Genomic DNA, 26,749 nt, shown 5'->3' on the forward strand with positions numbered 1-26,749 from the left:
CTGTTGTTCAGCATCTTAGCTGTGGAGGGCAGTGTCACTGGCCCTCATATGTGGGATCCGAACCGGGGCCCTCTGGCATCCCAAGCGAGTTCTTAATCATCGCGCCACTCGGCCAGCCCCTGTACTTTCTTATACAAAGGTCTGACAATTAAGTTCACAAACTTGTTGCAACGATGTTGCTAACCATTTCTGGTATCAAAGGGATTATTCATTATGAATTTGTACTGACTGGACAAACAACCAAGTTTATTATTTGGTAGTGCTGAAAAGGCTACGTGAAAAACTTAGTCAACCTGAACTTTTTTACAACAATTCATGGCTCTTACATCATGACAATGCACCAGCTCACACGGCACTGTCTGTGAGGGAGTTTTTAGCCATTAAACAGAAAACTGTATTGGAACACCCTCCCTACTCACCTGATCTGGCCCCCAATGACTTCTTTCTTTACCCAAAGATACAGGAAATATTGAAAGGAAAATATTTGGATGGAGTTCAGGACATGAAGGGTAATAAGACGATAGCTCTAATGGCATTCCAGAAAAAGAGTTCCAAAATTGCTTTGAAGGGTGGACTAGGTGCTGGCGTCGGTGCATAGATTTGCAAGGGGAGTATTTCAAAGGTGATCATAGTGATATTCAGCAATGAGGTATGTGGCACTTTTTCTAGGATGAGTTCACGAACTTAATTGTCTGACCTTGTACAACAAGAGTATCCAGGCTCACCTTTTACTTTCTCTGCTTCAACCCTGGAATAAGCCATTTCTCTAAAAATACAGGTTCCATTTTTTGAGGGACCAAATTCAGGCATTACTTATGCTCGTTGCTACTGCAGTGTCATTGCTTCTACACCCTTTCATATGAAACCTCTAATTCCAGTCCATCACTAAAGGGTTCTTTGACTCCTGTCCCCCATTCTCAATTTGTATCTCCCAGGAACTTTAGTTTATTTCTCCATTTGCTCAGCACTTCAGTACATGCAAAATAGTTTCTAAATGGCGACACCAAAACCACAACAACATATTAAGTAAAGTTCAGGATTTTTGTGCAGTTCTTTTTTGTCCTTAAAATATCACCCATTTAGATTATTATTGTCAGCACACTGTGTGTTTAGAAGTTATCAGTTTTTTTCCTTCTGTTACTCAATATACTTGTATTGCTAGGTTCATTAGTTTTTCTTACTGTTTTGTGGGTGTTTTTTTCCCCATTTCTGCAATTTAATTTTATTTTTTGAATATGTAAAGTTAACTTTCAAAAGTCAAAAATACAATGAATGATGCACTCAGACGTCCCATCCCTTCCTTAAAACATCCACCTCGTTTCCAAATCTTCTGAGGTTGTATTAATTCTTAGTATTTATCCTTCTTGAGTTTCTTTTTTGCAAAAATGAAAAAAAAATCAAATCAATTTATAAAGATCTTTTTATGCTTCTTTAAAAACAAATTGGAATATTTTTAATGCACCCCCAAAATTGAGAGAACAAGCATTCAAAAAGTAAGACTATACAGTATTTGAACAACATGATTAACAAGCTTACCCTAATGGTCATATATATAATAGTGTACCCAAAAACTACCAAGTGATATTCTTTTCAACCATATATGTAACATATATGTAACATTAAAAAATGTTTTATAGAAAATATATAAAATTTTAAAATATTACATTTTAAATTTGTTATATTAAATTTATAAAAAATTAGAAATCAGATGTCAACAAGATTAAAATGGTTGAAATTATGCAGATTATATTTTCTAAAGACAATGCTATTAAGTTAAAAATTGATAGCAAAAAGGCTATCAGGTGATTCCTAAAGGTTTAGAAATTAGTAAAAACCCTCTTAAAAACATCCATGCACTGAAGAACTTACAATGAAAATTAGAAAATATTTCAATTAAGTAATAAAAATACTTCCTTGTGTAAAAACACTTTATCAAAAAACGTTGACCCGCCGCACAGAGAAGGTCTCCGGATCTCAGCCTGCCGGGAGCCTGGGCATGGCCCTAGGGCCTCAGGCTCTGTGCAGGGTCTGCCCGCCCTTGGGAGCCTCTGGCGGTGTCGCGTCCCGTGTTTTCCCGACTGCGAGCTGTGGCCACCGCGGGGCGCTGGCTCCTGCGGGCTTCCCTCTGGGCCTTCGGCGGCGCGGCCTGTCGTGGCTGCCGCTCACTGGAGCCCGCGCTGGGCCAGGGCCGAGCGTGTCGCACAGAGTGGCTCAGAAGGTAAAGAAACGTTCCACTTTGAAACCGTATAGGTGAAACATTAACAAAGGAAAAGCGGTAGCTCTCTGCTAGATGTGGTTGAAAATAATCTAGATACTGATGGTTTTGCTGCGGTGGGAGGGATCTTGTCTTGCTCTACCTGTCACCTCATGTTTGAAAAGCACATAAATGAGCAGTTAGAAGCAATCACTGATGAAAATGACATGCTGGATCTGGCGTTCGGTCTAACAGACCCATTTGACAGTCTGTGTACAACATGACTGTCCAGGTACATGATACTATGGCCAATGCCAGATAAACCGTTGATATGGGCAAGAACTCCCAAGCCAGAATAAATAGGAATGTTTTCACAAAATTTTACCTATTTTTATAATTATGATTCCCTAATGTAATTGAGAACATGGATGAATGGTTTACTATTATGACTAGCTTTACTACTTTAATTCATCTTGTATAACTACTGAATTTTGTAGGTCTTAAAGTATGTGTATTCTTTATTTTGGTTAAGTTATAAAAAGCAATCAAATATTAGAAAATAGTTACTATGATAAAGTGTTACATTTTACCTTATTTCTTTAGCAACTGTAGCAAAATATTTCACCTAAATCTTATGCCTACTTGCATATAAGATAAGTTTAAAAGGGCATTATTATCCCTGTTAGATGTGGATGAAGGCAGAGATCCAGAATGGCTTGTCTAGGGCCATACAATGAATTAGAATATCTCTACTAGAACCCACATCTTGTACTACAAATTGTATGTTCAGATTTAAACTGCAGAAACTATGAGTATTTTATTTCTAATAGTAATTAAATGTGAATGTGTATGGAAAAAAACTAATTGCTTCACACTGTTTATTTTCAGACAGTTATTACCTTATAAATAAGTATTTCAAAATTTTGATTCAGTGGAAAGTATAAGTCTGAGCACAGGAAATATGACACTCAAAGAAGTTTGGCCTCAGTTCTCGCTAAACTGAAGAAATAAACTAAAAATAGTGTTACAAAAATGCTTTATATTAAAATGTATGGCTATGGCTAAAGCATCACTTAGAGGGAAATTTATAGTTTAAATGCATATATTATATAAAAAATAAAAGCTGAAAACTAGTGAACTAAGAATCTATTTCAAAAAAATTAATAAAAAAAAAGTGAAAAGAAAACAGTAATGCTTTGGTTTGCAAGCATAATTCGTTCCGGAAACAAACTACTCATATTGCAAGACATCACTTGATTACCACGTTAAAATGTATTAGAAATGTTTGCTTGTCTTGTGGAACACTCGCAAACCACGTTACTCACAATCCAAGGTTTTACTGTAATAAAGATATAAGAAGAAAAAAAAGATCAACAGAGATGAAAGTTGGAATTTTGTAAAAACTGTGTTAAAACTTAAAATCTCTGAGGCAGCAATGAAAGGTTGCTTTAATACTACGAAATAAATGAGTTTACTCAACCACATAAACAACTTAAAGTCATATCTGAATAGCTGATAGAATGCGTTTGATAAAATCCAGCATAGATTTGCGTTAAAATTTTTTTTTAAAAGCACTAGCAAAGTATAAAAGGAGTTTGTTTCTTAAACTTTAACAAGGGTAATATACAAAACCTACAACAGTCACTGTATTTAATGGTGAAACACTGGAACATTCCCTCTGAGACTAGCAAAATAGCAGTGCCTGCTTGTGCTTCTGTTTAACACTGTATTTAAAAGTCTTGGGCAAAGCAGTGAGGCAAAAAATAGATGGAAGCATGGGTGGGTGGATAGACAGGAAAGGAAGACATACAAATGTCATTTTTCATTGATTATATAATTATATACCTAGATGAGAATACCCAAAATAATATACAGATAAGCAATTGAGATAACAGAAACTTAGTAAACTTGCTGGATACGAAATCAGTATACAAAAATCAGTTGCATTTCTGTAACCAAAATAAATGAAAAAATGAAATGTATTAACAAAGTTTATCCATGGGGGAAAACAATAGTGGCATAAAAAAATGACATAAGAAATATAAATCCAAAAAAACATGTGAGACTGTGTAAGAGAAAATGATAAAGCTATTGGGAGACAATGAAAAAAACCTAAACAGATGGACAACTGTGCCATGTCTGTGGATTAGAAGATTCAATATTGTAAACATGTTAATTCTCCCCAAATGATCTTTAGACTCAATGCAACTATAAGCAAAATCACAATGGGATGTGTTGTATAAAGGTACTATTATACAAAAATGAACATGAATTAACTATAGAAATACAAATGACTCTCACAAACTTAATGTTAAATGAAAGAAGAAAGTCACAAAAGCAAATTTGCAGTGTGTAAAACTAAACTATTATTTGGGCATTCAGTCATAGATAGTAAAACTAAAGGGAAACCAAGGAAATGGCTGTCATTTAACTCAGGATAGGGACTACCATTACTGAAAGGGGTGGCAGATGTCATCAGGGAGGGGTATGCTTCCTGAGTGCAGGCAATGATTAATTTCTTGGCCTGGGTGGTAATTACTTTATGTTTACGTTGTAATTAGTCTTTAAATTATAAATGTGTGTTTGGTGCAAATAAAGTAAGGCGCTAAACCAAAGAATTTGAAATGAACCAAGTATATTACTGAGAATTAATGCTGTTAGGTTAATCTGTGATATTGTTATTGATGATTGTATCATAATGTTGAATTAACTTGAATGATTTAAGAGTACTACATCCAGATAGAAATTTTAATTTACAAAATGCACTTGTTAAAACAAAGACTATCAGAAATGTTTTGCTAATCAGTTTACTAGTATAGAATTTAGTGTGAGGCGAATCCTGCTTTTTTACTATATTCAGGAAGATCATTAATGAATGAACCACAAAAAGATTTACCCTATAAAATGATATTAACAGCTAACAATAATATTTACCACTTTTTGAGCAATTACCATGTACCAGATAGTGGGTCAAGTATTATAAATGTATTCTCTCTTTTAACTCTGGAAACAACTCTTAAGTGTGGATACCATTATTGTCCCCATATTACACAGGTAAAGGACAGAATCAGGTGGGGTTTTTTGGGGTTTTTTTTTACATTTTATTGTTAGTTTCAGGTGTACAGAACAATGCAATACAGAATCAGGTTTTGATCTTAGTCTCTCTGATGCCAGAACTCGTTTTTCACCATAGGCTCCAAGTAAGGATTAGAATGACAATCTAGTAGTGTATATAGTATTACATAGCGTTATAGATTCTCATTCTAACAGGTTACGATTTGGATATTCAATTTTGTATTAATGCAGCAGCGAGTGTCAACTGTATACTACACATTTCTATGGCCCCTGTCTACTGAATCTTCTGGTCTATTTAGCAACTTGGAACCTGTGCCACAGAAATTGGCAACCCTCTTTCATCATTGAAATTAATGCATCATGATATTTCAAGTATCAGTAAACTTAATTCAACTTTACAGATGATTATTTGTTATAGGCATCACCCATTCAAATAATCTGCTTCCTGACTGGCTGCAATACCTCTTAAGAGGCACCCAAGGAGCAGCAGTTTTCACTGTGAGAGTTTCTCGCTATTCATTGCAAGAACTAACACTCATCTGGAGGTCATAGTCAGAATTATTGAGTTGTTTTATAGATATAGAAAATGAAGGCCCTCTTTGGTGAAATGCTATTTTCTTATACCCTCATAGCCTCTTTAGGGGAGTTTTAAAATAAAAGTTTATTGGCAAAAATATTGTAATTGGTTCATATTATTTTTATGGTACTATACAGTGGCATGTACTATATCAGATAGGTCCTATATAGTTTATTTATAGTCAAATGGTGATTGTGGTAATTTCTATAAAATGTTAGGACATCAATATTTGGTTACCCCTATTTATTGCATTCCTTTTCTGGAAAAAAAATCAACTTTATATTATTTTCACTTAATAGTGTCTTTTTTAGGAGCTTAACCCACTATCTGTAGCTAATACCTCCCTAATGGACCCTAAGGTAATATGCTAGCCCAGGTATAAAGGAGAGAAAGAAGTAGACAGGTTCTCCCTGCCTTTTAGACGTCAAAGAACCAAGATTTTGTTTTTACCCAGCTGTTTCCCTACATTTTCTTTCCTTTATTTTTCCAATATCTACTCATAATTTTTTAAAGGAAATTAACATCAGTGAAAATGGCATATATCTGAAGTTGGTTTTTATTATTGCTATGCTGTCTGAACATTAGGACTCCAGACTTCAGACCAACAAAATCCACTGTTTTCCTTCATCATTGCTGCTAGATCCATATTGATTACATTTGACCAACCTTAAAATATGGTCATTTCTGGTTTCGTTTACCTTCATTTTTTTCCTACTGTTTTTGGACATGAGGAAAGCTCTTAAATAAAAATAAAACAAAACTTTTTCATAAATTAAAAAATACTATTTTATGCTCTTCTCTTTGGTCTTTTTAAATCATTGAGACAAACTAAAGTTAAGTACAAAGACATTGTTATATTGACTACGTAGAATTGATTTGTTAGTGGATTTTTTCATCTGCAAAGACAGTTTTCAAAGTATGGTCTGGGGATCTGAGACCCTTCCAGGGTCTCTGAGGGGGAAGTTATTTTCACGGTAATACGAAGTTGTCATTTGCCTTCTTTACTTTGATTTTCTCATGAGTGTAGAGTGTACTTTTCTAGAAACTATATGATATGTAATGTTGGAACAGCTTGAATGCTAAAGCAGATAATGAGAATCCATCAATCTTCTATTAAGCCAGACATTAAAGAGACTTCAAAAACTGTAAAAGCATGCCTCACTTTTTACTCTTTCTAATCTAGATTTTTCATTAAAAATACATAATTTACAGGGCCGGCCGAGTGGCGCGATGGTTAAGAACTGGCTTGGGATGCCAGAGGGCCCCGGTTCGGATCCCACATATGAGGGCCAGTGACACTGCCCTCCACAGCTAAGATGCTGAACAACAGCTCAACCTGGAGCTGGGCTGCTGTGAGGCGCCGGCGATGGCGTAGGCTGCAGCCCCTGTGGCAGTGGATTGCCATGGGCTACCGTGTGTAGCCAGCGGCCAGCGTGAGCGGCCAGCGGCTGTCCAGAAGCTGGTGACTGATCTGCCTGACCCAGGAAGAGCACAATGATGGTGTCAACTTGGGCCAGTGAAGCAATGTCCTCCACAACTAGACTGAAGAACAAAAGGACAGCAACTTGTCTGTTCCCCTTCCCCAATTCCCCAGCGCGGTTCCCATCCCCCCAATTCCCCAATAAAAATCTTAAAAAAAAAATACATAATTTACTTTAGCATATACAATAGGTTTATTGTTTTATAAATGAATTTATAAATGTCTTTTAAACTATTCAGTTTTAATTTCAAATACAGTATTATTGATAGTTATAATCCTCATAAATGAAAGCTTTTAAGGCCTCAGTTCTTTTTAAACGTGTTAAAGGAATCCTGAGACCAAAAAGTTAGCCTATAATCTGTGTGACCTCCTTTATTCTCAAATATTTGATATTTTTCTTATAGCTTAGTTTCATTTTGCCGTTTATAAAATAAAATAATCTTCTTTTAGGTTACTACAAACCTCAGGAAAGATCAGATTACTTGATGTTGGCAGCTGCTTTAACCCATTTCTGAAGTTTGAAGAATTTCTAACTGTTGGCATAGACATTGTACCTGCTGTAGAGGTATGTATGCATACTTATGTTTTGTTTGGAGACTTGAATATTTTACATATTTATTTACAAAGGAAAAGCACTGTCTGCACATTCCTGAAATAACAAATATATTTACTGTGACAAGTTGATAAGAGATTATTTCTATTCAAAACTAAATATACATTGCATGAAAATTTTTGAGCATTTAGTTAACCAATAACTTGAGCACTATGATATGTTTCTTTATTGTTTTTGTTTTTGTTCCCTGTTTATCATCTATTTTGCAATCAAAAAACTTTAGTAGATTGCAGAGATTTTGGGGCTTTTTGTTTGGTTTATTTTTTTAATGCGTCTCTTTCTGAAATGTACTGTTGTGACATAGAGCCATTATGGAATAGTGGAAAGAGCAAAGGGTTTGGAGCCAGCCAAAACTTTATTAAAGCCCAGCTATTTCTACTTAGTGGATGAAACTACTTACCTTTACATAGAATGTTTCCTCTACTTTTAAAATTAGATATTTTTTATTGACATAAATTTATAATGATTGCCGTTTTACTTTTTTCTTCTTCTTTTTTTAATGGTTTAACCCAAACTTCATTTAAAAAAGAAAAATACTGTAAATTAAATATCACAAATGAAAGGAGAAAATTCATGTCACCATTACCTATTAGGATTGTGTATGCATGTGACAGTTTTTTATTTCTATCTTATTAACCTTTATATATATGTGTGTGTGTGTGTATTAGCTGAGCCATCCTGCCACCTGTTGGCAGCTCAGCAGCAGCTCAGCTCGGGTCGGGAATCGAACCCACGACCCTGTTGCTCAGAGCTTGCACTCTTAAGTGAGCTCTTAACCAACTGAGCCACTCGGCCAGCCCATATATATATTTTTAACTAACATAGTTGTTTAAGAAAGAAAGAACATGCATTTTCAAGTAAAGAGAGCATGTTGAAATAAAAAGGAATTTCACCACTATGGAAATAGGTGAAAGCATTCCAGTATTACTGAGCTGTTTTGTGATGTGCGAGTGGGATGAGATAATGAGTATGTAAACCAAGAGAAAGATCACAAGTCAGATACCCCATGGCAAATTTTGATTAAGACATTTGCTGTATTAAAAATTGCCTTTATTGTAACCTGAAGACTGAGAGTTCCTTTTTCAAAACTTTGTTGACTATGCAGATGAGAAATCTGACACTTAAAGAGAATGAACAAAGTTTAGGTCCTAGCTTATAAGTATTCAATGCAGTATCATTTCCCCCAAAGTCCAGAAACCTGAGGTCACCTGCCCAAGCTCACATACTGAGTTTGAAACAAAGTCAGGATTAGAACCTCAGACCTCCAACCCTAAACTTGTTTCCCTCCAATATTTCATGAAATGACTTTAATCCTGAATTCTATTTCTCTTTAAAACTTAGTGTTTTTAAGTATAGCCTTTCACTATTTTTTTGTTTCTTTTAAAAACTTAACGAGTTCTATACTTTTAAGCAACTATTTCTGAAATTTGTAAGGGATATAAAGGTTTGATCTTCATGAAATGTTTTTGACGACTTTTTAATGATATGTCATTTAAAAAATCTAGAATTATTAATAATTTGCCTTTGAATATTACCCTGCTTCTTGCTATTTCTTTTAATGCCACTGTTAAGGTGAAAATAGAGTTCAGGACACCCACTTAAATAAGTACTGTCCAGCTGGGAAATCTATCCAAACATTGAGCCTTATGACATTGGGCCTTCACTATAAAAGCTTTGGCTTTCACCCTTAATTCTTTAAAACAAAACAAAAAAAAGACAGGCATAAATTTCCAGGTTTCTTCCTGTGTTTGGGTAGGGCAGGGAAGACTATGTCTGATGATGATGTAAAAACTACCAGCCCGTCCTTATTTTTTACACAAACCTGGAGAAATACGAGTATCTCAGCCATGAAACGTGCAACCTATTAGGATGAAAGTCCAGATTTTGCTCCAAGATTATGTTCTTTATCTTCCACAAAGAATCCTGGAAAATTTCTAAACTAAAGAAAGTAGAGGAGAACGTCTCCTGCTTTAGAGTCTATTGAAATAACTTTACTGTTCCATGACATAAATCCTTTTAGGACAAAGCTCTAAATGAATATGATTCCATTAGAAAGTATTACAGCCTATTATTATAAAAGCTACCTGGAATGACACTTTCCAGAATAGCTCCACTTGAAGACTGAATAAACAAGCAACTCATAACCAAAATAGAGCTACAATAAATCCTGCTCCTTCTATAAAGTTGTTTTAGGGTTTACAGTGTCCACCTAAGAAACTGCAAACCTGTAGAGAATTTTTGTAAGAGTTCATTTGAACCAAACTGATGACATTTGCCAGGGATCAAGATCTCAGATGCTCCCACCATTTTACTTCTGATAACACCAGGCATAAAAAAAAATTACAAATTGTATTTTTATTGTTATAAAGAGAATATGCGTTAGACTATAAATCCTTTGGGTAGGGACTTTGTCCCCCCACACTGCTGTATTCCCAACATCTAGAAGCATGCCTGGTTTGTTAAATACTCATTAAGTACTTTTCGAAGAAAAGAATGTAGTCTTTCTTTCAACCGGTGTTTGAATCTCTGAGCCTCAGTTTTCTCATTTGTGTAATGGGGTTAGTAATGGACCTGAGCACCTAGCAAAATGCCTGTGACATAGTAAGTGCTAAAGAAATGTTTGCTGTTATTATTGAAATGTTCCTATTCCTACATGGAAATTTAACTTCTTTATGAATTTTTTTTTAATTTTGATGAGCATGACTATCTAGATTAAATCTATATGAGTAACATTGAGGAACAAGAAAAATGCTAAAACCATTATTATATCTACTTCCTAAAGATGGACAAGTGTTTGCTTTATGGTAAAACAGCTGTTCTTAGCTTATCATTGCAGAGAATTCCTCTGTCCTTGGGAGCTATAGTTTTAAAGTACAAATGGCGCTCCACTTCCTTCCTCAAGACACATTAAGGACTGCTGAGACATGATGACCATTTGATCGAAATCTCAGGCTTAATATTCTTAAAATATTTAATTTGTTTATAGATAGGGCTATAAACTTTCAAATGTAAAGTCATTAGGGAAGGCAAAACAACTGCTATAGTAATTTAGTAGTAGAATCAGACGTTCACAGTTGCAGAACCTTACAATTAAAACAAAGGGAAGAGACTTATACTTCCAGCCAAGATGAAGTAACAGGGACCAGATTGACCCTCTTTTGCCCTGCCTGAAGCAATAAAAAAGTGAACAAAATATTTTAAGTAATTTACAAGACACTGGACATAAGATAATGAAAGAAAATGATCCACAAGAGACTGTAAACTAATGAGATGAGCCCTGCAATTGAACCAGCATATAGCCTTCAGAGAGTTTCTAGGACATGACATGAAGAGAATATCCCAAGCCCAACTGATTCCCTGAGTTGTGGAGGTAGAGCTGAGAATCCTGACAGACCAAGACAGTTGGGGTTCCTAGGACAGAGTACCAAAGATATGAGAGCTGCACAGAAGGAAAACTCCAGAGGTCTGCGGAATCCTCTCTGAGTATACAGCTTAGTCCTGGTCAGTATAGATGTGTATGAAAACTACATGAGACTGGATGGAGCACCACCTGGAAGGACTAGAGGTTATAGTGCTGGTACTCATACAGGCTGGAAATAGTACCTGTTCCCACCGGCCACACTGGAAACTTGAAGAACCTCAGCACATTCACTAGAGTACAGAGAAGAGCCTTGCCTTATTCGTGGAGAGTAATTACCCTGACAGTGAAAACTGCTCCAGTCCCACCTAACAAATCTTAAAAGCAAGACCCAAAATAATCAAACTGTTTCAAGGTAACTTAACTACATCCCAGAACAAAGCTCAAAAATACAGCAATGCAAAGCCATCCAGCACCTAACAAGGTAAAATTTACCATGTCTGGCATCCAATAAAGAAGTAACCACCATATAAAGAAGCAAGAATATAGGACCCACAGCGAGGAGGTAAATCAGCCAACGGAAACCAACCCTAACCTGACACAGATGTTAAAATGAGAAAACAAGGACATTAAGATAAGGGCATTATGACTATATTCCATATGTACAAGAAGTTAACTAGATACATGGAAGGTATTTTAAAATATGAAAATCTAACTTCTAGAGATGGAGTACTACAGTGTATGATAAGATGGAATTGATGGTACATTAAATATTACAGAAGAAAAGTTAAATTGAAGACATGGCAATAGAAACTACCCAAAATTAAACACAGAAAAGAGAATTTTTTTCAAATGGAAGAGCATCAGCAAGCAGTAAGACAATTTCAAGTGGCTAAATATAAGCATATGTGGTGTTTCCCCCCAAAAGGGGGAGGAGGTTTAAAGAAATAATTTTCCAAATTTAATAAAAGCTGTAAATCTACAAATCCAAGAAGCTCAACAAACCCCAAACACACACAGAAGAAGGAGAAGAAGAAGGAAGAAGGAAAGGCAGGAGGAGGAGGAGGAGGAGGACAACAGGAAGGGAGGAAGGAAGAAAATTACACCAAGGAACGTGGTAATGAAACTCTGCCCCACCGCCCCCCCCCAAAAAAAAAACAGTGATGAAAGTCTTAGAAGCAGACAGAAATTTTTAAAAAGACAGACATGTTAAAGTACTGAAATATAAAAACTTGTCACCTAGAATCCCATACCCAGTGAAAATATCTTTCAAAAATGAAGGCAATATGAATATTTTTTTCAGACATGCAAAAGCTGAAAGAATTCAACATCAGCAAACTTGCATTATAAAAAAATGTTAAGAAGTGTTTCAGCCAAGTGGAGATATGGATCTACACAAAATAATGAAGAGTACAGGAAATGATAACTTCATAGATGTAAAAAACAAGGTTTTTTTCATTATTATTTAAGCTCTTTGAAAGATAACTGACCCTTTTTATGGGTGGAATTGTGTCCCCCAAAGCATGTAAGAGTCATAACCCCCTTTATGTGACTTTATTTAGATATAGGGTCTTTTCAAAGGTGATGAAGTTAAAATGAGGTAATTACAGTGGGCCCTAATTCAATATGACTGTATGTCCTTGTAAAAAGGAGAAATTTTGTCATAGAAACACATACACAGGAAGAATGTCACATGAAGATGAAGACAGTGGAGTGATGAACAAGCCAAAGAAAACCAAAGATTGCAGGCAAACAAGCAGAAGCTAGGAGAAAGGCATGGAACAGATTGGTCTTTAAAAGGACCAACCCTGCAGTTAGCTTGATCACTGACTGCTAGCCTCTACAACTGTGACATAATACATTTCTGTTGTTTAAGCCACCCAATTTCTGGTATTTTGTTATGGCAGCCATAGCAAACTAATACAACCATTTAAACAAAAATAATATAGAGTGGGGTTTATAATGTATGTAAAATTAAAATGAATGACAACAAAAGTACAAAGAATGACAAGGGAGAAATGGAAATATACTATTTTAAAGTTCTTATATATGCATAAAGTGGTGAAATATTATTTGAAGGTAGACTATGATCTGTTAAAGATGTATGCTATAAATCCTAAAGCAACCACTAAAATAACAAATAGTTATAGCTAATAAGCCAACAAAGGAGATTAAATGGAATCATAAAAAAATTGAGTTAATTCCAAAGATAGCAAAAAAGATGAACAGATGGGACAAATAGAAAATTAAAAGCAAGATTATAGATTTAAACCTAAGTATATTAATAATCACCTTAAATAGCTATGGCCTAAATACCCCAATTAAAAGGCAGAAATTGTCAGATTTGATAAAAAATGCAACACCCAAATATGCAGTCTGACAATTAAGTTTACGAACTTGTTGCAACGATGTTGTTAACTTTTTTTGATATCAGAGGGATTATTTATTATGAATTTGTATCAATTGGCTAAACAACCAAGTTTACTATTTGCGAGTGCTGAAAAACCTTCATGAAAAACTTAAGACGACCTGAACTTTTTGCCAACACTTCATGGCTTTTGCATCATGACAATGCACCAGCTCACGTGGCACTGTCTGTGAGGGAGTTTTTAGCCATTAAACAGATAACGGTATTGGAACACCCTCCCTACTCGCCTGATCTGGCCCCCAGTGACTTCTTTCTTTACCTGAAGATAAAGGAAATATTGAAAGGAAGACATTTTGATGACATTGAGGACATTAAGGGTAATAAGACGACAGCTCTGATGGCCATTCCAAAAAAGAATTCCAAAATTGCTTTGAAAGGTAGACTAGGTGCTGGCATCAGTGCATAGCTTCCTAAGGGAGTACTTGGAAGGTGACTGTAGTGATAATCAGCAATGAGGTATGTAGTACTTTTTCTACAGTTTACAGACTTAATTGTCAGACCTCATATATGCTGCCTATAAGAAATTCACTTCAATTATAAACACACAAATAGAGTAAAAGCAAGAGGATGGACAAAAGAAAGCTGGTGTGGTTATATTATAATCACACAAAGCAGACGTCAGTACAGAAAATATTAACAGCAATAAAGATGGTCATTCATAATGATAAAGGGGTTCATTCATCAAGAGTACAAATCAGTCCTAAACATTAATGTACCTAATAACAGAGCTTCAAAATATATACATCAAAAACTGATAAAATATCAAGGAGAAACAGAAGTTCATAAAATTGTAGTTGGAGATTTCAATACCCATATCTCAACAATTAGATAACATCAGTCAAAAAAGAACTCACCAAGAAAATTGGACTACATTGTGGAATGAAGATTAATAAAAACATAAGATATCAACATGCCTAGGATGTCAATAAAGTAGTATCTTGGAGAAATTTTTCAGTACTGAACACCTTTATCCAACAATAAAGGTCTCAAAGCAATGAGATCAACTTTCCAACTAGAAAAAAATGCACACTAAATTTGAAGGACGAGAAAGAAAATAATAGAGATGAGATCAGAGTGGAAATCTGATCTAAATGAAGTGAAATGAAATAGAAAACTTGCAGGAAAAAAAGAGGAAAATTGAAAGTGATGTCAGCGTTATGGTGCTGTGAGAAAACCTCACCCTAAAGATATACTAGGTTGAACAACTATAATTCAACAAATGATTCCCTGCTCAACACACAAACACGTCTGAAAGATCCGCACATTGAGACATCTGAGAGTGGATGTATAGTAGTGTGCAGGCGAGGCATGATGGGGGGAAGGACAGAGATGGGAGCTGCAGAGACAGAGACACAGTCCTGCACTTGTCTGGGCGCCAGTGGATGCAGTGACAGTGGAGGGTTGGGTTGCAGCCCCCATTGGGCAGGCCATAGGCTGGTGCACACTGAGGCTGAGCCCATGGATAGGGGTGGAGAAGCAGTACAAAGGGTGGCGGCTGCTCAATAGCAGCCACAATCACCAGGGAAAAAGAAACAGCTACAGAAATGTGAGTTTGCCCCCCTTCACCTTCCTGTAGCCTGCTGGTTCCAGCAATTGCAGCAGCAGTGGAGGCAGGTCGTCAAGGGGAAGAAGTGACATTCCAGCTGGTGTGGCCTGCACATATTGTGACAAGAACAAAGCTGCAGAGGTGAGACTGCCTCCCCCACCCACCTTTCCCCCACCCATCTCTGTGGAACCTAGTAGATGCAACCGGGACACCTCAGATAGTGCAGCACAGCTGGCAGCTTGGTTGCAGGAAAGCAGCACTGGGAACCCAGAGGCTGGGAGCCCTGTCACCTACCACACAGTACCACGGAGGTGGTGCCCTGAGACCAAGGCAACCTGGTTATAGAAGGGATGCCCATGTCCTCAGTGAGTATGGGGCATTTTCCACAGCTGAGGCAGTGCTACCCACAGAGATTCCAGAAGTCAATGTAGTGCGCATAAGAGAAAACAAAAAATTGCACTATAGCATTATCAACTGGAAAAACAAAAGAAAGAGCTCTACTTACCAACCTTCTAAAGGGTTAAAGACAACAAGTACTTTAAAAAGCAGGAAAAAATCCATCAAGTACCATGAACAACCAAGGTAACAAGATAGTTCAGAAAAAACATAAAAAATCTCCAGAAAATAAAGGCATGGAAGGTTGTGATTTAATGATAGAGAATTCAAGATTGCAGTGCTGAAAAAACAAAGATACACAAAAAAGCCTTCAAGAGTTAGATGAAAACTCACAAAGGCAGTTCATTGAGCTCAGGAATAAAATCAATGAACAAAAGGAGTACTTTACCAAAGAGATTATAACTGTTTAAATGGACCAAACAGAAATTCTGGAGCTGAAGAAATAAATGAGATAAAGAATAAATTAGAGACCTTAGGAAATAGAGCAGACCAGATGGAAGAAAGACTTAGTGATCTTGAAGATAGAAATCTACAAATTACTCAGGTGGGAGAAGAGAATTGAGAGTTAAAAAAAAAAAAAAGAAAGAAAAGAAAGAGCTCTATGAGAACTGTCTGACTCCACTAGAAAGAGCAATATAAGAATAGAGGGTTTACCAGAAGGAGAAAAGAATGAGAAGGGAACAGAGAGCCTATTCAAACAAATAACAGATGAGATCTTCCCAAACTTACAGAAACAGTTGGACCCTGGAATCTAAGATGCTAACAGAACACCTAATTATGTCAATTTTAAAAGACCCTCTCCAAGGCACAGTTAATGACTGTCAAAAGTTAATGACAAAAAAGGAATTCTCAAGGCAGCCTTTAGAAAAGAAGACTGTACCCTTTAAAGAAAACCCCATTAGATTATCATCGGTTTTTCAGGAGAAATCATACAAGCTAGGAGAGAGTAGAATGCAATAGTCAAAATATTGAAAGAGAGAAATCACCAGCCAAGAATAATATAACCAGCAAAGTTAACCCTTTAGATATGAAGGAGAAATAAACGGTTTCCTAGACAAAAGTTGAGCGTACTTAACCATCACAAGATTTGCATTGAGAAACGTTGAAAAAAGCACTTGTACCTGAAACAAAACGACAGAAGCAGGAAGCTGGAACTCTTTTTCAGAATACTGTAATAAAAACTTAAATATAACAAAAGTTAAAGGAGGTAAAAGCATTTTTAAAAAGAAGAAAATAGCTTTTGCAATTTGGAAATGAATGTTCAGCACAAAAGGGGATAATTTGTGACCACAGAAACATAAAAATGGAGGGAAAAAAGATAGAACTTGCACAGGTGAATGGAAATAACATGTAAGCAGAAGAAAAAGGACTATTTATTGTACATATGACCATTTTTTTTTTGCATAAACATAATGGTAACCACAAAACAAAAATCTATTACTGAGATTCTTTATATAAAAAAAGAGGAAATGAACAAAGATCATAGAATACCACCAAGTTAAAATAGGAGACAGAAACACAAGGGAAAAGAAACAATGGAGACACAGAGCAACCCGAAAACAAAAGATACAGTGGTTATAGAAAGCCCCCATATATCAATAATCCCCTGAAATGTAAATGGACTGAACTCAAGAATCAAAAGACACAGGAGCGGGATAGATTAAAAAACAAGAACCAACTATATGTTGCCTTCAGAAGACCCATCTCAAGTACAAAGACTCAAAGTGAAGGAGTGGAAAATAATACCCCAAGAAAATGGCATCCACAGAAAAATGGGTGTAGTCATACTTATATCAGACAAAATGGATTTCAAGATAAAAAAGGTACCAAGAAATCAAGATGGACATTTTATAATGATGAACAGAACAATGCATCAAGAAGACATAACACTTACCAATACATACGCACCCAACCTGAGAGCACCAAAATATATAAAACAATGACTAACGGACCTAAAGGAAGAAACTGACAAAAGCACAATTATATAGCGGACCTAAATATCCCATTGACAGCTATGGATAGATCATCAATGAGGAAATTTTGGCCTTAAGTGACATATTAGACAAAATAGACATAATCAATATTTACAGATCATTTTATTTCCAGAACACTAGAATATACATTCTTTTCTAGTGCACATGGAGCATTCTTAAGGACAGACCATATGTTGGGGCACAAAATGTACCTCAACAAATTTAAGAAGATTGAAATCGTACCAAACAAATGGTCTAAACACAGTGCTCTGAAATTGAAAATCAATGGCAAAAAAAAAAAAAAAACGCTGGAAAAAACACAAATATCTGGCAATTAAACAACATGCTACTAAACAACACTGGGTCAAAGAAGAAATAAGAAATCAAAAGATACATAGAGACAAATGAGAATGGCAATATGACATATCAAAAGTTTGGGGATGCAGCAAAAACAGCAATAAGAAGAAAGTTGATAGCATTTCAGTCCAACCTCAAGAAACGAGAAAAATCTCAGATAAACAACCAAACAGTTCATCTTTAAGAACTACAAAAAGAACAAGTGAAGCCCATAGTCACTAGAGGGAAGGAAATAATAAAAATTAAAGCAGAATTAAATGAAATAAAGAATAAAAAGACAATAGAAAAATTAATGCACTAAAGACATGATTCTTTGAAAAGATTAATAAGATTGACAAACCCCTGGTTATCCTCACTGAGGAAAAAAGAGGAAAGACTCAAAATCAGAAATGAAAGAGAGGTTACCCATAACACTGAAATGAATGGACTACTTCCTCTCTCATTCTATGAGGCCGTTATCCTGATACCTGAACTAGACAGAAACACTACAGAACAAAAAAACTATGCATCATGTCCCTCATGAATAGAGACAAAAATGTTTATATAAAATTTTAGTATATTGTATTCAAAAAGGATAATTATACAACATGACTAAGTTTGACTTATTCCAGGAGAGCAAGATTGGTTTAATGTTCAAAAAACACTCAATTGTTTCACCAGAGTCAAACACTTAAAAAGATCATCTCAATAGTTACAGATAAGCATTTGACAAAAATCAAAAGTTTCTTTCCTGATAAAAACTCACAGAGGGAATTGAAGGCAATTTCCTCAACCTGACAAAGGGTATCTGAAAAACCTACAGCTAACATCATACTTAGTGAAACAAAAGTGTTTTAACCACAAGAACTAGAACAAAAAGGAGATAAGGATATTTACTCTCACCACATCTATTCACCATTCTCCAGAGATTATAGCCAGTACAATAAAGCAAGAAAAGCACTAATAGGCATCCAAATTGGGAAGAAGCAAAACTGTCTTTATTCACAGATGACATTTAATCATCTGTTAGATTATTCCCTGAGCTAGAGAAACTACAGTTAAGTAGCAAATCAGTTTAGCAAGGTTGCAAGATACAACATCAATATACAAAAATCAATTGATTTATATATACTAACCATTTACAAGAGTATTAAAATATGCAATATTTAATAGATGATCATGTGTTTATATGAATATAAATATATATCATATAAATCTGATAAAAGATGCGGGAAAATCTGTATACTGAAAACTGTAGATTATTGAGAGAAATTAAAGAAGACCTAAATAAGTGGGGAGATACACCACTTTATTGATGGAAAAACTCAATATTGTTAATGTGTCAATTTCTCCCAATGATAGAGTCAGTGCAATCCTGATCAAAATTCTATTATGCTGTTTTGTAGAATTTGAAAGGCTTATTCTAAACTTTTGTGGAAATTCAAAGGACCTAAAATATTTAAAACAACCTTTAAAAAGGACAATGTTGGAGAGTAAACACTACCTGGTTTCAAAATTTATCTTAAAACTACAATAATCAAGACAATGTGTTATTGATGTCAAGATTATCTTATCAATGAAATATAATAAAGAGTCCACAAATAGGGCCAAATTTAGGGACTGCTGATTTTCAACCAAGATGGAAAGAATAGTCTTTTCAACAAATGGTGATTAGAACCATTAGATATCCATATACAAAAGGAAAAAACTTCAGTTCATACCTCACAGCATATACAAAAGTGAACTCAAAATGGATCATAGACCTAAATGAAAAAACCTAGTTACAAAACTTCTAAAAGAAAACATTAAAGATAATCTTTGTGATGTGGGATTAGGAAAAGATTTCTTAGATGTGACACCATAGGCAGTCTATGAAAGAACAAACTGATAAATTGGCCTTCATTAAAATTTTAAAAAAAATCTGCCTTCAAAAGACACTGTTAAGAGAATGAAAAGAGAAGCCACAACCTGAGAAAAAATATTTTCAAGTTATGTATCTGATTATGTACTTGTACCCAGAATAAAGAACTCTCAAAACTCAATAATAACAAAACAGTTTTTTTTTTAACTTAAAGCAAATTATTTTTAAACGGGCAGGAAATTTTAATAGAATTTAGCACAGAAGATACCCAGATGGCAAATAAGTACATGTAAAGAAAATAAACATCACTGCTCATTAGGAAAATGCAAATTAAAGCCACAATAAACCACTACACACCTATTACAATGACCAAAATTTTAAAGGCTAGCATACCAAGTGTTGATGAAGATTTAGAGAAACTGGAACTCTCATATGCTTCTGCTGGGAATGTAAAACTGTTGGGTTGTCGGGCAAGTCATTATGTATTTTTTCTATGTTTTTTGTTGCAAAAATGTGTCATGACCTTTCCGACAACCCAATATATAACTGCTTTTGAAAGCAGTTTCAGAGTTTCTTTAAAAGTTAAACATACACCTATTGATCCAGTCACCCCTTTTCTGGATATTTACACAAATGAAAGCATGTCCGTTGAAACACAAACAGGAATATTCATAGCAGCTTGAGTGGTGTAATAAACAAAAACTAGAAACGATCAGACAAGTGTGTGGATAAATAAACTGTGGTATATCCTTGATCCAGTAGGATACCTCAATTAAAAAGGAATAAGTTATCAATACTTGTACATGCAAAAAAATGGATGAATCTCAAAATAACTGTGCTGTGTGAAAGAAGCCAGGCAAAATAAGAGTACATCATTCTGTGTTACTCCATTTATATAAAATTCTAGGAAATGCAAGCTAATCAATAGTGAGAGAAATCACATCAGTGATTGCCTAGTGGCAAGAAAAGAGCAGGAAGGGTGTGAGAAAGAGATTATAAAGGGGACACAAGGAAACTTTTGGGGGTGTTGGATGTATTCATTAACTTGATTGTGGCAGTGATTTCACTAGTATATAAATGAAAAACTTACCTGAAGTGTACAGTTTAAATTATGTTTGTATGTCAGTTATACGTCAATAAAGTTATCCAAAAAAAGCAAAGGGAAGAAGGAAAAATAATCTTTTTCCATGTAGTAGAGCTTCATGAATTACTTTCCCCATTGGTAGTTCAGATACTTATGTGACCAGCTTGTGTACCCACTAACAAGAATGAGGGACTAAGGAATTAGCTCACATCTTTGTTAATTGATTAATAACTATTATATGATGAAGGTAACTAATTTTTATCTAATTGTAAAACTGCTTGCTTATTCTGGATCCTTCCCATACAGGTTTCATTTTCAACAAATTATACGATGCTGTTCATTCCTCTACTGGCAGTGTTTCCCATGGTCACTTGTCTAAGTTAAATTTAATATGTAGTTTGTTTCAAACCCGGGATTAACTTTTTATCAAGTAAATGCAGTATTAAAGTTATTTTTGGAATGTTAAAGTTAATGGTTTAAAAGATATTTTTCATGACCTTAAAAAGTTTGGGTATTTGCAATTACAAATTTATGTCTCTTTCATTATTCTCTTTGACATCTTTGATTCATCTTTATTTCATGGTATTTCTGGTTTAAAATTGTTTTTGTATTAGACTGTTTTGGTAACTATAAATGTTGAAGTGAATATACATATGACTAAGTTTAGAAATAAACCATTCCTGTAAACACTTACCCAAATTAAATTTCAAATAAGCCCTTATTATTTTTTAAGAACATATATGCTTAAAAATTATTTCTAATTTCAAATTAACTGTTATACAGAAATACATTTTTTAAATGACCACTAAAAATTATCTGGGCTTAAATTCCTCTTTGAGATTTTTGTGACTAAGAGTTGAATAAGTGTGTACAAATGGAATGATTTAGAAGGGAAAGGTACACAGTTAAAGTTTAAATTACATAGAAATGCTGTGAAGTAACTTATGTAAAATCTTTGTAATAAGGTGGAATTAATCTTGGAATTCTTACTATACCTGGTTTTGTCCCTTCCTGCAGAGTGTGTATAAGTGTGACTTCCTGAACTTGCAGCTTCAGCAACCACTCCAGCTTGCACAGGACGCTGTAGATGCCTTTTTGAAGCAGCTGAAAAACCCTATAGATTCTCTTCCTGGAGAACTTTTCCATGTGGTTGTTTTCTCTCTGCTTCTTTCTTATTTTCCATCACCTTACCAGCGATGGATTTGCTGCAAGAAAGCCCATGAACTGTTGGTGTTAAATGGTTTATTGCTTATCATCACACCTGATTCCTCCCATCAGAATCGTCATGCTATGATGATGAAAAGCTGGAAGATTGCTATAGAGTCCCTGGGCTTTAAACGTTTCAAGTATTCAAAATTTTCACATATGCATCTGATGGCATTTAGAAAAATCTCCCTAAAAACCACAAGTGACTTGGTTAGTAGGAACTACCCAGGGATGTTATATATTCCTCAAGATTTCAACAGTATAGAAGACGAGGAATATTCTAACCCTTCCTGCTATGTTCGATCAGATATAGAAGATGAACAACTAGCCTGTGGCTTCACAGAGCTCCCTGATGCTCCCTACGACTCAGATTCTGGAGAGAGTCAAGCCAGCTCCATTCCTTTCTATGAGCTAGAAGATCCCATATTACTTTTAAGTTAATGTAAAAGCAAAAGGCCCCTTCAGTCCAGACTCCTAAACTAATTGCTTACACTAATCAGAAATACTAACATGAACTCAGTACTTAAAATCTGGTTTGCATAGGAGAAATACACAGGTTTACAGAGTTTATTATTTTTTTCTGCTTCTGGATTTTAAAATTTATTCTTATATAGAATATATAAAGTTTCATGCAGAGTGACTGTTACTTTTAGCATTTAGCACTAAGATATCACAGAAAGGTACCTTTTTCTCTTTAGTGTTATTGTGAAAAATGAAGCGTAATTTGCTATGTATTTTCTTCTTTTTTCTGTCTTTTCTATGTTGACTTTAAACCACTGCATTGAGAAACTTTAAGGTAAGTAGAAAGCTGTAGACTTCACTTGGATGATTCACAAGTTAAATGTGACACAGATAGATTGGTTTAGTTATTTTGTGATGCACTTACTCTATTTTCTAACTAAATTATCTGTTACAGAAAGCCATTTTCTGTATTCAGTTTTGTCTGATGATCCAACATTTCCTAAATTTTTTAGAATAGGTTGCTTTTTTCCTTATTCTTGCTCATTTTACAACATCAGACATTGGGGTACAGATTTCCCCAAAAGTATATATTGTAATTTGATTAGCACAGTACAATAAACACCATTGCCAAAGTAAAATTTTCATCTTTCTTATTGATTTGGGCCTTGGTGTTAAGTATATTTAACTGTGAGAGTTCACTTTTACTCTTTTTATTTAGATTTCATTACAAAATGTTCTATTTAAGCAAGGAACAATATATACTCAATAGTGACCTGAAACACCTTTGTGAAAGGGTTTGCACTTGTAAGAGAGCTTATATTTTATCTAGACCAACCTTGATAAAAGGTCCTCACCTTTCCGTTAGGGAAATGCTGCACTACAAGTTTGAAATTATATAGAAAAAATTTAAAATTAACCCTTTGCTGGTAGTCTCATAAAATAGTTTCGACCTTTCGGTATTCTTATTTCTATCTAAATCCTAGCTAAAAATTTTCTTTGAAAATATAAACCATTAGTTGGCTGTGGGAATTTTCCCTTTCCACATTGACAAATGCCTTTCTGTGTTTCTGAATCAGAAGCAAATGATTAAGGAGAAATACATGTCTAAACAAGACAAGAATTAGTTTAAATAGCTAAAAACACTTAGTCTACATTGTCTTGTCAGCCAGCAATTGTCATGTAAACTATCATTTTTAAGAGTGCCACTGTGTGGATTTTTTTCAAGTGGTTATTACATTAAAATTACCTCATACTGAGGTTTTTGCACTGAAATATCAGTTTCAGATTTCATGATTAATGTACGTGTGTGTGTTTTTAAAGTAAACTTGCATTTTCAATAGTTGACCCTAAATTTCATAAACTGTACTTCTTTACTCTGGTAAACTGATGTTTTTGTGCTTATTATGAATTGCTGTAGTTAACTTTGAATGTAAAACTTTACTTAGAAATGCAAAATTTATCCTTTAAGATATAAGTGGTTGAGTGTATTCCTGATATTTCACATTCTAAATTAATGAAAGTAATGAGATTGTAATTAACCTAGGTCAGTTAATTACATGCAGTAAATATTGGTTGCTCAAATATGCCAGAAATAACTTGAAATTTTTCATTTACTTTCAATAGTATAAGATACCTTAGTAATTAGGCTTGACTTTTCTTTCCAGTTAAGCACTGTGGGTCAAGTCTTGTAGTTCCCCCAAAAGAAGAAGAAAAAAACCACTGTGTTCAGGATAACACAAAACTTGTTTTGGTAGTACTTCTTTTACCATATTGTTTGTTTTCTTTGATTTGACTAAATACTGTTAAGGACAAAGAAAACAATATACCAAATGAAAATGCTTTGAAAATAAATGAAAACAGTGCTTTTGAAAAAAGGCTTGTGTAAGTACGACCTTGGAGTCAGCCTTCGTGTTACAGCTAAAATGTTGGTGCTATACATTCTTCTGATTGTTTACAGATGTTGATTCTGCTTATGCTCCGAAATGTGCATGATGTATTTTAAGTAGTACTTTACAGAAAAATCTCTTTATAAAACCTATACTCCCACTTAATATAAATTTGTTTGAATTTATAAATACCATTTGTTACTGTAAATTCAGCTTATTCAAATTATGTTGACACAGGATTTAAACTAATACATATTCCACCAAAGCCAATTCAACGTATGTATTAAAATATAAGCAGTCATGTGGCTAGGTGCCAGATTATATGTGTAATGACAAGAGAAGTTAATAGAACCTTCCTTCTAGTACTGTATGGGTACTCTTGAGAATGATTTCATTTGGATATAAAGAAGTTAAGGGGCTTCCTGTTACGTTCACAATAGGATTGTTTAAAATTATTTGGTGTTTCAAAAACAAATCATTTGGTTGGATTCTTCAGGATCAAGTGGTTTATATCATAGTTGCTAGGTGGTGGGAGATGGCATACCTGAAAATGTATGTTTGTGTTTGTTGTATTTTTTTCACATTTTGTGAGCAAAGCACATTTATTAAAAATTTTAAATTTTCTAATATTCATTGCCTATTACTTGTGAACTGAAAGCTTTGTGGGCTTTCTCATGATGTGAGTTATTTATTCATTAAACAAATGTTTGAATTCTCCCATGTGCAGTACCCTGGGGAAACAGTAGAGACTGGGGTGGTCAGTCCCCTGCTTTCGTGGAGCTTCTGATCTAATGAAGACAACACGCATTCTGCACGGAGTTAATGTCTGTATCTAGGAACAATTGTCCAGTGATCCTACACCTTTCCCCTGCTTAAGTCCCTTAATTTGTTTCCCAGAAATGGAATAGGAGGTAAAAAGTTTGTTTAGCAAATACAAACATGTTGTGAATAAAAGGGATGTATTGTTCATCCCTGTAGAAAAGTGCACGTTTAAAAATTAATCTTCTAATTGTAAAAGGCAGGAAAAAAATGGAATTAAGCTTTTGCTCCATTTCCCACACTTTTCTAAGCATAGTGCTGAAATGGTATTTCTCTTTAAGAGTCCACACACTAGGTAAACAGAACGTAGATTTAAGATTTGGTTCCTTCCTGGTGTTGCAAATTGTTAGATGATAGCAAAAGTGGAAAACAAATTCTTCTAAATTTCTAGTCTAAAAAACATAACACAAATGTTTATTACAAATAATGTTTATATTAGAATAATTTGATTCTTCCTAAAAACAAACAAACAAACAATTGCAGTAACCTCTGTGATAGTTCATAATAAAACTGCATGTTCATGATCCATTGAACACAAAGCTTCCTGAGATTAGTGGTGACCTATATTATATAATACCCAAAAATAAGCATGCTACAGTAGCTAATAGTTTTATTTAAGGACCTTTATAAATGTTATAAAAAGAGAGAAATATGCTGTTTTCTGAACCCTATTTTGTCTTATTAGAGAAATTCAAACCTCAACAGTTGGAAAGTCTTTTTTTCTAATTTATCTTAAATTCAGGTTTGAATGTGTATTTTACCCTAAATTTGTGTCAGAATGATCTCAGTAGTGTAATACATATTTTCCGAATAAGAATCATGTTACATATGGCACTTCTGTTGGTAGCTTTTAGTCAATCTAAGCAGTGTTCAACTTGTAAATTTTATTTTTAACCATAACACCTTTACTCAATTAATAGAAAACTATTCCACTTTGCAATAATATAAAACACATGTTAATGTCATGGCTTATTTGTAGTAATCAAAAATATTGATAACTATTTTGCATCATAGATTTTAACAATTTATAAGATTGGGCCAATCAACAGTACCAAAGATGGTACGTATTTTTTTAAGTTAAAGGAAAATACAAAGAATTAGGTCATAGACATTGACTGCGGAATTGTTTCTTGAATTTGTCATTAATAATTAGAAGACTGTAAAACAAATTTGTTAATATTGTTGGATTGGAATGCCCATGTAAACCATAAAAATAATAGGATGCATTGCTCAAAAGACAAATGAATGCCTGATAGTCTTTCCTAGATCTAGGTCTATTCTCAACTCCTTATGGAGAAAAGCCAGAAGAATGTACTTGTATCCTTTTATTGTATGCCATACCTACTGAAGGCAGTCACAACCGAGTGAATCATTCATAGGCACCTGATTACATTCTTCCTATAGATCTTTGAGCTATTGTGGGGAAGTAGATACCTAGAATATGATTTATGTGGT

General features: G+C 34.6%; 1 protein-coding gene across 1 annotated transcript in view; it reads left to right on the forward strand.

Annotated features, from left to right (window-relative positions):
- The window catches only part of SAMTOR (S-adenosylmethionine sensor upstream of mTORC1), a 114,686-nt gene extending 89,582 nt beyond the window's left edge, over nucleotides 1-25,104 (forward strand). Inside the window, exons 4-5 of the mRNA XM_019634040.1 lie at nucleotides 7,777-7,891; nucleotides 21,939-25,104. Coding sequence (XP_019489585.1) covers nucleotides 7,777-7,891; nucleotides 21,939-22,568 — 745 coding nt within the window. The 3' untranslated portion in view covers nucleotides 22,569-25,104. The remainder of the gene's footprint in view (nucleotides 1-7,776; nucleotides 7,892-21,938) is intronic.
- Nucleotides 25,105-26,749: the final 1,645 nt, after the last annotated feature.

This window comes from Hipposideros armiger, unplaced genomic scaffold (assembly GCF_001890085.2).
Source record: "Hipposideros armiger isolate ML-2016 unplaced genomic scaffold, ASM189008v1 scaffold_1483, whole genome shotgun sequence".
NCBI lineage: Eukaryota > Metazoa > Chordata > Mammalia > Chiroptera > Hipposideridae > Hipposideros > Hipposideros armiger.